Source organism: Chaetura pelagica, unplaced genomic scaffold, assembly GCF_000747805.2.
Source record: "Chaetura pelagica isolate M959 unplaced genomic scaffold, ChaPel_1.0 scaffold20, whole genome shotgun sequence".
In the NCBI taxonomy this organism is placed as follows: domain Eukaryota; kingdom Metazoa; phylum Chordata; class Aves; order Apodiformes; family Apodidae; genus Chaetura; species Chaetura pelagica.
In genome coordinates, this window is record NW_009951958.1 from 2,359,452 (window position 1) to 2,371,121 (window position 11,670).

An 11,670-nucleotide genomic window follows, 5' to 3' on the forward strand; every position below is an offset into this window, starting at 1 on the left:
TGAAGTCAAGCATACTGCTAATAATTCCTTCCTTTCTGCAATATACTGGAAGCAAGAAGCCTGATAGACAGTCTGCAGACCCAATAAATGATCAGGGTTCAAAAGGACCACTCAAAGAAAGTAAAACCATAAAAGAGAAGCTAAATTAACTATTTGCATGTGTTTATTAGAGAAGGAAATGAGGAGGTTTACAAGCCAGAATCCTGTTTTATGGAGAACTCACTGGAATTTCTGTCTCAAACTGTAAAGACCAGAGAGAAGATTATGCAATTAACAAATTAAACTTTACTGAGTTTCTTATATTTACTCAGGTGTTTTAAAGGAACTGTTGTAGATTGCTTACTTAAAATTGTCTTGAAATCTTGGGGCTGGAAGAAAGCAGATGTTGATCCTGTTTTGTTTTAAAAAGTTTATAGACTCATAAAACTGATGTTTGTAGCATTCAAGTGACTAGAAATGGTACTAAGGAAAGAAGCAAGTGGAAGGAATACATCAAGGAGAGACCAGAGTTTTTGTTGCAAACAGAAGTAATATTTTGCAGATTTTTCAAAGTTCTTCAAAAGCATCAACAAAAGCAGGTAAAGTATTGATAAAGTAAACATAGATCTTTTAAAAGGTTTCAGTGAAGGGCCTTATCAAAGACTCTAAAGGAAACTAAGCAACTGTAGAATAAAAAGGAAGACTTACAATTCAAGATTGAGATCATAGGCCTATGACAGATACTTGAAAATGTCATCCATAAAAAAATCTGTTTAATAGTGGTTTAGAAGAAAATAAAAATATAATGTCAAGGCTTATTATCTAGGTTAGAGAGAATGATATTATGCCCCGCTGTGGCTCTGTGGTTCACAAGCTTGTTGAATAAAGAATGCAGTTCTGGTCTTCCCATTTCAGAATGAATCATCCAAAGCTGAATAAAGATATGAAACAACTTCCATGAAATTTGATCATTCCAAGGTATGGACTATTCTTGGAATATGATATTCTAGTGTTATCTGTCAATGATCTATTAAAAAGGCTACTTAACAGTTCAGGGAAATTATAAGGATCCAGTCCCACAAACCCTGCAGTGTGTGAATGAGCTTAAGGTTTAAAGGCAAGTGTAGGTAATGGAGAGATTTGCTTCAGCAAGTCTGGTTTTCATTCTTCTATTATTTACCACAGTATTGCCATTCTTTCCTTTTTCAATCAATGCTTCTGAAGTGTTCTTGAGACATCCAAAGAGTAATTTTCAAACAGGAGAGGCTTTTGAATGTCACACTGAACAGTGGACTTCCACAACAGCTAAACCAGATGTGAGTCGCAGCTCCTGTAGTTCTTCCCCTCCCATTTACCACCACTGTTGATTATGATTACAGTTTCCTGCCCCCTACCTTGTGTTTGCAGAGATAGTTCAAGGAAGCTAGTTGGAAGACCAAGCCTCTATTTTTGATACAGTTAATTCTGTTCCATGTCAGAGATGCTAAGGAAGTCCCTGGTTTTGCAGCACTCTTTGGGTAGACTATGTGTGTTAATAATTGAAGCTCTCTTATCTGAACTGAGGTAAAGGCTAAGTCATAATTCAGCTACTTAATTTTCTTAGAAAATATGTCTTAAAAAAATCAACAGCAACTGTGCTAATGTTAATTATTGCTTTTTAGGTTGTACCTGAGTTAACTCCTTGAATATCTGGATAGGAACTTCTCAAGAATTTATTATTTGGGTGAGACTATTTAAATTCTATAGAGTAATCTGTAAACATTTCAGTGGTCATCTCAGTCTTTGATTGAGAAGACATGGATTTTCTAATGGCATAAATTCACACATATCTATAAGCTTGGATTTAAACTTCATTCACAAAGTAAAACAACACTATAATATTTTCTTGATTCCAATCTCAATTATTTGTTAATATTATTGTTTTTATAAACAGATTTTGAAGATTACTTACACCTCTAGAAGTGGCTTTACACTCTGGAGTTAAATCTGGGGATTGGTCTTTGGAGCAATTAGTCTCCTTGATTTCATATTTAATTATGTAATTCCATCCAGCTACCACCTGGAACAGATATTTAGGAAATATATTATGTAAACCATTATAAACTTGGAAGTTAAACTATTAAATATGATTAGCAAAGAAAGCAAAGCTACTCTTCTAGTGTCTTCCATCCATCAATTCACTTTGCAGTCATTGAGCCATATAGTATTCATGGACAGCAAAAAAATATCTTGGATTCCACTTCTCCTGGCAAACCTGCAGGCTCATAATGCTTGATTTCTTTCACTTGCCTCCAAAGTATCTGTTACTTATTATTCCCAGTGTCAGGAAGCTGGTCTAGATAGATGACTACTCTAACACACCTTGGCAAGTCCTATGTTCCTGAATGTGGAGCATAGTAAAACAGTATCTGAATAATGGAACTTTATACTGCTGGCATCGTTTATTATTGAGTGTCTTGCATTTATCATCTACCTAGAATTGTGTCTGCCTTGGGCTTTACCTTCTGCCACCCACTCTTTCATCCAGATTTGTGACCCTTTTTTCATTGTCTTGCCAGGAAGCAGTTCAGTTTTCCGCACTGTGGCTTCTGCTTCTCACCCAAGGAATCACTCCATGTCACAGTGTTGGGTCAGGCAGCATTGGATTTAAAAGTGAACGTAAGAATCAAATACGGGCACTTTTTATCACAGATCAATTAAAGTCAAGGGCTCTTACTAGTCTTTTGACTGAAAGTGACACGATGGTTCTCTTTCCAGCTGCTGGATTCCAGTCTGCCTGTGACATTTTGTCATGTGGCATAAATGTTGTCCAGGCTTGTCTTTCAGCTAAGTGGTTTGTTGCCATCGGTCAATAGAAGGAGGACAGTCTTAGTTAAATAATGAGACAAATTGACATGATGCTAGAAGATACTTTCTGGCTAAATAAATACATAAACATTCAAAGAAAAGGGTCTATATTTGTGTCAGGTTAGATACTAGTTAAAAACTAAATAAGAAACTTTCTAGCAATGTCACACCAATCCCTAGGAGAACCTTTCACAGAGAATGGAATACCAGATGACATGGAATTTCTGTGACCTGAGCAGTCATTTCTTGCAAAGCAGATATTCCTGTGTGCAGAAATCTTTCAGCAAGTGGCAGGCTGGCTTTTTGTTTTTCTTACCCATTCTTCCTGTACGGAATTTACCCATCCTGTTTCGTGTAGCAGCTGCTGACATACGGGTCCTATTGCAGTGCAAAAACATAGATGCCTGCTGCTGTTTGAGAGGCTGTAGAGTATATGAGACATCTGTGCAGGCTGGCAGTCTTGGCACAGAATATAGGAGTGATCTGCTCCTGCTGGAGCTTGAGGGAGAAGCCAAGTGGAATACCCAAGAGCATCCAAGATGACTCAAGATGCTTGTGTCAGCACTGAATGCAAATAAAGTGGTGCTATCTGGTTAGATGCAACTGCATATAAAGGAAAACCATGTTTACTATCAGTATGTAAAGCTGACATCTCTGAAAATCTGGTAGGTGACCATTTGTGATTCCTTACAAATGAAGATAATTATTTATAGAGTCTACACTCAATATGCATTTGTTATGCTTTTATTATGAAATGTAAGATACCTTAAAATCAGAAATGTGTATGTAGAACACCTAAGGTACCTGGTTTGGGGTTTTTGGGGATAGAAGTTACAGAAAAGTCCTACACAAACCTGTCTTTGAGCTTCTTTTACTTCCACAAGCTTAAAAATGGCAGGTTCAGCACTGTGCTCATTAAACTTCTGAATGGCTCGTTTCAGAATTTCTGAGACTTTTGAACTGTCACTTGATATATGATGAAAGCATCCAAGACATCTAGCCTCAGTAAGTGATACTTTTTGTGCAGCTGGAAAATAAACAAAAAAAATTATAGGGCTTCATGTAAAACAGCCTCAGGTTTTAATTTTTCCAAACTGAGAATTAGAGAAAAGGTTTAATGAGCAAGAATATTTTATGCTTTAACTGGAGTGATCAGTAATCCCCACATTTCATTTTCAGGGCCTGCAAAGACATTTATTGTATTTAGAAACATGCTTTGTTTTGTGGTGGTAGGCCAGGCATGATTTCAGCAGTGACCCTCATTTAGAAGAGTGAGTGAGTTCAGGAGTCAATGAATCTCTGAAAAATCTTGCATGTGGTTTTGACTCCATTAAGAAAGGGTCATTTCTCACTCAGTGAAGAACTAGTGGTAGCTACATCTAAGGGGATACTCTTCAGAGCTCACCCACTGTGCACAGCTGCTTACTGTACTCACCATGTTTCAGGATGGGGACTTTGGCAGGAGTGTTTTGGCTCACCCATGTGAGCTGCTCTGACTCTGAGCTCCTTAGGGATTGTAGTTGAACTATTGTATTGCTGTGTTGTTTGAAACCCCCCTGCTAGTCACTGTGGCCACTTGGTATTACCTTCAGGCTTACCCAACTGGATTGGCTGTGTATAGACAAGCTTGACAGGGATGCTCAAACTTCTGTTTCTTACTACTAATCCTATTAACTCTCTTTCCTTTCTAGTAATCATGGATTGGATTTTCATAAATTAATTTTATAGTTCAGTACATAAATTAATTTCATGATTCAGTGAGCTTGAGAATGAAAGTGGGACAATATGTGGTCTCTGTGGAATTGAAGTAAAATTTGTGTGCCTGATCCTCAGCTGGCATAAACTGGCTGTAATGGAGTTATGCCAGCTTGCACCAGCCAGGAAACTGGTCCAGAGTCAGTATGATCAACCTGTTCCACCCAGAAGGCTGAACAGTATGGTACCTAACATGGTAGGGAAATCCCTCACCAGTTGGGGTCTATTGTTTCACTCTTCTGTTTGAATCCTTTGGATTTGATTTGGCTCCTCTGTACATTTGGAATATCTCAGTGTAAGCAATACTATTTTGTTTCAGCTCTCCAAGGGGTACTCGAACAAAGTCTGGCTCTTCATGTTTCTAGCATCACTGAATTGGACTCAGTAATGACAAATATATATGTTACAAAAGTGTGACCATGTTTTCAGGGAGTAATAAACCAACAGTACACCAGTTCTAAACCAGCTATGGTCTCTGCATTTTCTTTTTTTCGAGTTGGTATGATTTGGTAAGAAGAGGTGAGCTTCTTAGGCTCAGTACATGATTCATTTAATTTATGTATGTTTTTTAACCTTTCTAAGCAAAGATTCAAGTGCAAATTTCCCATGCATTCTCTGTGGGATTCACATGTCTTTTACTGGCAACTAGATGTCACCATTGCCCTAGAAAAGCACCTAAACCAAGCCGTGTTTATTCAGCAGCAGAACATGGAGTTTGTGTTTACTGTAGTTCCTAGAAGCACACTGGCTGTAGGTATAGCCATGTAAGCTTTAAACAAGGTAAGCAGGAACAAAAACAAAGATAAGCTACCAAACATCTCAGAAACCATGCCAAATATTTCTGTAGTTAATATTCAGTTAGTTCCCTGCTATCAGGTGGATATTTTAAAATTAACTTGGATATGTCTTACATGGACTCTAGACATAGGCACAGAGACATCTCAGTGGCAAAGCTTTAAAACAATGTGATCTCTCTAATAAAATGAATATGAGAACATAATAGTCATATATTACTGTCTTATAGGCAAGAAATACAGCACTGCTTATTGTTAGGGTCTGAAAGATATCACAGTATCTCTTACATTATTTCATCACTGCTAGATTTTTATTTTGTAAATGTATTTTTCTTCTTTTTTTGGTTGGGGGTAAAAATTTGCTTTGGTAAACTTTAAGAGAAACAATTTAGTAATGTTTAGTTTGGAGAAAATTTAGGTACAATTTAAAAAATATATATTATTTTTTTTTTGCTATGCTTTTTTTTTGCTTGCTGAAAGTCTCAGTATTCTATTTTTCCCATTCTTATTTGTCAATGTACTTGTTGAATGCAGCCCCGAAGAGTTACATACCTGGAACCATACTGCAGTTCTGGGAAACGTTACTTGTATTTTCAGCATCATTCATGTGAACTCGAGCTGTGCATTCTCCTCTTGTCTGCAAAAACATGTAACGACATTTGTCTTAAACTTCCTGAAACAAAACACAGTGCTGTATATATTCTTCTAGCTACTGAACAAAGTTAACAGTTGCAAATTGAGTTTGGGGAGCAAGTTCATATGTACATTTTTAGTAATGTCTAATTTGCTGGTTTGTTACTGGAGAAGGAACAGTTCTGTCGATTGTCACGAGAGTAGGGGATGAACTGAGCATATAATTTGAAAAGTTGCTTTGTATCATGATTACATATTAATTAATCAAAGAATTTACAGTCAGATTAATGGAAATGAACACATTTGCATAAATAAAGTCTGTATAAATTGTTTATTTATCTAGTTTCTTCTCTGCTAGTACAAGATATGCAGCAATGACCATGGCATTTCACATTGATTCGAATTATATTATCACCATCATTCCTTTCTTTGCATTGTGCTCTGTGTGAAGTAGCAGTGACTTCCACTGGCTATGTGCAGTGTTCCTGCAGGCTATGTGTGCCCAAATCATTCCTCCTCTGGGTGCTTTAGTACCTACCATGAGCCAGACATGCTTTGCACAGCTGAAAGCCCTCTGGTGCATTTTTTGCCATCGTGGCTTCCAGGTCAGGATTTTTGTTGGTGCAGATCTGAAGTCAATTTGATTGTGCGCGTTTCCATTATGCATAATTAACAGAAAGTTTTACGGCCCTCACACTCTCACAGTGCACATACTTTGTGTTGAATGTATTGTGAAGCTTCATATTGAAGTGCTGAAATGCTCTCTTCTGGACAAATTTAGGATTATAATGGTAAACTCACCATTACAATGGTTAATTTTAGAGTTATAAACATTTCTGAACTGTAATTTAGTCCTGTAAGTTCTCAAAAGCAATACAGCTAAAAAAGGTAGGTTCTCTACTGCAGTCATGGTTATTATGCTGATGTTGCCAGATACTTACAGCCTCTGCAGCTGCTTTGTAATCACAGTCTTGCCAGAGTTTGTTTTCATCAGTGGCACAAGTGGTTTCATGTATTCGATACTTCACATAGAATTGTGCGTCAGGACCTGCCTGGATAAAAACAATGTGCATCATTTGCATAGTGATAAATGAAATGAAAAGATAAGAGCTTCAAAAGGCAAATACTATTCAGTGGTTGCCTTATATGTTATAGTATAATTTCAAATTAGCTGCTGGTCTCCCTGCAAAGTCTCTCAAATTTTGGTTGTTCAATAATTAACTTACCTAATTATATTACTGAACCCTTACTGACAAATACAACAGATAAATTATGCTCAACTGGCTTTTTTTTTTTCAACTTGTAGTACCAGGGGTTATTAAAATACAAAGAAGTGGTTAGGTTTCATACTCATATTCAAATGTGTTTCAAATAAGCAAAGTTGTGTTGCTGCTTAGATAGTTAGCATAATTACTAGCTTGGACTGTGCTCCTGTGTGACTCCCTCACTCTTGGCCTTCTCCCAGATCTGTCTACTTTCCTTCAGTACAATTCTTCAGGCAGCCCAGAAACAGCAGCCAGCAACCCTCAGGCAGCCTGGCAGTGCCCAAACTGCTTTTACTCTATGGTAACAGGGTACTTCAGCTGCCCTGCCTACTCGGGGGAGGGGTGAGGAGGGCATATGCCCTGGTGGCAGCCTTTGGCAGTGCCTACAGCTTTCCTGTAGGCATTAAAGGCTGAGCTGCTCACGAGGGGAGTGTTAGGAATCCTGTTAGATGAAATACAAAGTATTTAGCAAAGTGTTTGGCCTGGCGAGTGGAAGTGTTGTTGATGTTGGGGGCATTTTCTCCTTGCCATAAACTGAGTAGTGAGCCTGTGCCTACAGGTAGCGTTTACACACTGCAAAGTTTATGGTTCATCCTTTAGAGGAGCTATAAAGCCAGAAGTTTCTTATCTTTTACAGAGGCTTAAAATGCTCTGCCAATGTGCCTTTTCAAATTCAAACAGGCAGTTGCTGTACTTCAACACTGGTTATCCTCAAATGATGCTGCTGGGAGAATTAATTGATATTTCTTGCCTTAGTGTTACAAAGAAATGTGCAGCTGAGCTGACATGGGTGGAATATACTAGATTTACACCAGTGTAGACATAGAATTACATTCTCTGGTCTCTCTGTTTCTGTTCTGTGTTGCTACAGCTACAAAGAGGTGTAGAGAGGTACCTGATATGAGGCAGGTTGTAAAACAGGATGAAAGGTTCTCTAAAAATGTAATGGACTTAATCCTTAGCAGGTGTAAATTGACATTTATGGAGCTGCATTTGATGATACTATCTGGGAAGTGAATATAAAAAGAGCCACATTCTGTTCTCTGTTACAGTGTTCTAAATCTGCAATAAATCAGCTCAATGAGTAAACAAAATAGGTGAGAAAACCTATTGTTTCTGTATGTTATTTGTTGTTGGTTTATTTTAGTATTATTATAAAGTACTATGCCTTTAACTGGGGCAGGTTCAGTCTTTCACCAGTCAGCTTTTATGTTTTCTTGCCTTATCAATAATGAATGTACATTAATATGTAATAACTAGCTATTTAATTAATGCATTCAACATTGTGAGACTAATGATGAGTAAAATCTATACTCTTTTTAGAAAAAGAATATCGAATACAAGGAAATCTCTATTGCAGATTCCTTTTCTCTATTTTTACGTGGCATCATTGTCAGATCAATTACGTAAAATAATAATTGATTTCCACCTCAGATATTTTAAGAAAATGAAAGATGGATATTTAGAGAAGGAAGGATGATTGCAATGATTAAAATATGTATTCTTTAAAACATAACGTTGTTTAAAGTAGAATACTGAAATTAATATCTGTCCTTTAGCAACAGCAGCAAAAGGAAGGTGGTGTTACAGCTCTGACAGAAATATGTTTGCATTTGGCTATTTATAAGGATGTATGTAGTTCAGTGAAGACAGTGGGACTATTCATTTGTTTAATATTAATTATATAAAGGGTTTGCCAGATTTTAGACTTCATCACTACATGCTAAGATCTCCCCAGTTTGAAAACAGGAAAACCAGAGGGTAGTGCCAGGAGATGTGGGTAGTTTACTGTAAGGCATTTAGCAATTCATGTCCCCTTTCTGAGGTCAGTTCCTATCTGGGTAAAAGTGTCTTGTGATTTTGGAGTGCAAAATATTCTCTCTGGCACAGGGTTTCTTGTGTTTTACATCTGAAAATCCAATCCAGTAGAAGAAAAATGCTAATGTTGTTTTCAAGTAAAGTAATGCTTGTCATTATGATGGTAATATCATCTTTGTATGCCTCTCAGAGGTAAATACTCTTTTGTTAGATTAAGGCTGTACAGAAGGATTCCAGGCAAAGGATCATGTTTCATCCTTTTTTTCTTCTGTAATTTTAGCTGTCACCCTATTTGACTCAAATACCAGCTAGTGCTTTTACCTAGATTTGTGACTCAGGATTAGTGTCAATCAAATAATATTCACAAACAATGTATTCAGAGTATTGCCAAATTTTATCAGGTCATTCTTTTTTATATGCTATACCATTGCTTCCCAAGTCAAGATAATATTCAGGTTTTTTAGTAGGTTTTTTTGCCATCGATCTGAAAACCTTACTGATGATGGAAAGGGGTAGAATTCCCAACAGAGAAAGGAGAAAATAGAGTGGACTAGTAAACCAGATTGTATTAGTGATAGAAAATTTATATTCTTTAGTCCTTGCATTAATAAGCAATTCAGCAGCACACAGTTCTGTTGGTGAGAACATAATATACATCCCTGCTTGTCATGGTAATGAGCATCTTACTGTGCAAGTCATTCCTTTGATTTTTTAAAACGTTTTTGAAGACACTTTGCTGTCATGCTTGCTCTCTTATGAATGAGATGAAGATAATCTGATTCAGATAGCACAGACAATTCCAACATTTTTAATTTTTTTTTTTTCTAAAGTCTACTTACAGTTCTCTTGGCTTCCATCACCATGTACAGAGCAAACTGGTTACCGGTTCCTCTGTCTCCATTGTATTTCTTCAATGCTGTGTCTACAGCTTTAAAGACATCAGGGTCATTACAGTCTGAAAGCTCAAATGGGAGAGGGGTGGCTCTGCTAGAGAAAAAACTGCAGCAAAGTGCTAGTACAATGGATATTTTCATAATTGGACCAAAAAGGGCCCCTGACTCAGAAGGTTCTTTAAAAACCAAATGGAAAAGGAATGCCAGGCAGGGTTTTAGGCACCTCTTCCTTTTTTCAGGCGCAATAGCTAAGTAAACAGAATGAGTAGGTTGCTGCGGTTGGTTGGTTTTCATCATACCCTGTTTGTACTGCAAATAAACTTTTGAGTTTATCTAAATAAACTTTGTATGGTCACCAGAATGACACTAAGGTTATCCACCTGCCATCAAGATAACAGGCTAAGTGGCTGCAGCTGGGGACAGGTTTGAAGTAAGGAGGATGGCGCCTGATCAAACGGGAAAGCACAATGTAGCTTTCTGGCTTCTTAGCATCTGAACTGCTCCTAAGAATAACTTTTGGAAGGCTTAAATCAAACACTCACGAAGGTCACAATGGCAAAGGAGTTCTGGTTTTGGAAAACAACCCTGTAAATTTTGTAGATCTCTTTAGTGTTCAGACTGCAATAGTTCTGGGAAGTCAGAAAAAAGTCATTGGACAGATGTGTGTCATTGAATGCCACGTAACTCTTTAATAACACTTAATAAACCATGTGCTTCATACAACTGTTGGAAGTGTCCATCTTTGATGCTTGTCTTCAGTGCTGAGCACCAAATAGCTTTCCTTTGGATTTGTGAAGACCTTGGGATTGGCTCAGCTCTAGTGTTCCAGTTGTCTCTTGTTATAGGTTTTGGCTAAAGAAAATACTCTTTAGAGACATAAGCTATGCCAGAAATAAGGTTGTTCATACACAATAATGCACTTCTAAAAATTAGGCAACCTTCACTCAGTAACACAAAATGCAGTCCCCATTTTATTTCTTTTTCTTTAGTGTAGCCCTCACACTGTATTTTGCTATATGCCCTTAAAAAGCTACTTTGAGGACCAAATTTTTGAGATTAATCCTACATTCTTGCATATGAGATAACTGTTCTGAACTACCTCATTGGGATGTCAGGTCTGTCTGAATGGACTTTGTCTTGATGGGGACTAAAGTATGAAGAGACACCAACATTCTTTCTTCCTGCTCCTACCAACTCAGTTTCCAGTGAGGAAGGTTCAGTGAAAAAGCAAACATTTATGTGAAAGAGTTCTTATATGCATCTGCTTTTCTCCTCCCCTGGGAGCAATTATGAGCTATTTGAAAAGGGCTGTCCTTGAACGCAGCGTTTCTGGTGTGTCACCACCAGCAGGTGTAGCAGTGGAAGTACCTGTGCTGGCCATGCTGCAAGTCATTGCCTATTCTCAGACCTTTTCTAGGTAATGGTGGTAATCAAACCACTCTTAGTCAATTGATGTTAGGGGATGCCTCCTGGATTACTGCTGGATTGCAGCTAAAAGGACAAAACTTTGGCAACTGTCAAACAAATAAAAAAACAAACTTATTTTTATTTTCTTAGATTCTCTCTTAGATAGCATGAGTGTAATGCCATGGATGATTTTTTGTGGAAGGTGATCAGATTTCCTCAGAAAATTACACTGTAATTTTGAATTATAATAAAATGAAAGATTTTAGATGGTAATTTTCA

At 37.4% G+C, this 11,670-nt stretch overlaps 1 protein-coding gene across 1 annotated transcript in view; it reads right to left on the reverse strand.

Annotated features, from left to right (window-relative positions):
- Positions 1–10,125, reverse strand: part of KNG1 (kininogen 1) — a 16,370-nt gene extending 6,245 nt beyond the window's left edge. Inside the window, 5 exon segments of the mRNA XM_010000078.1 lie at positions 1,931–2,038; positions 3,681–3,853; positions 5,928–6,012; positions 6,950–7,060; positions 9,931–10,125. Coding sequence (XP_009998380.1) covers positions 1,931–2,038; positions 3,681–3,853; positions 5,928–6,012; positions 6,950–7,060; positions 9,931–10,125 — 672 coding nt within the window.
- Positions 10,126–11,670: the final 1,545 nt, after the last annotated feature.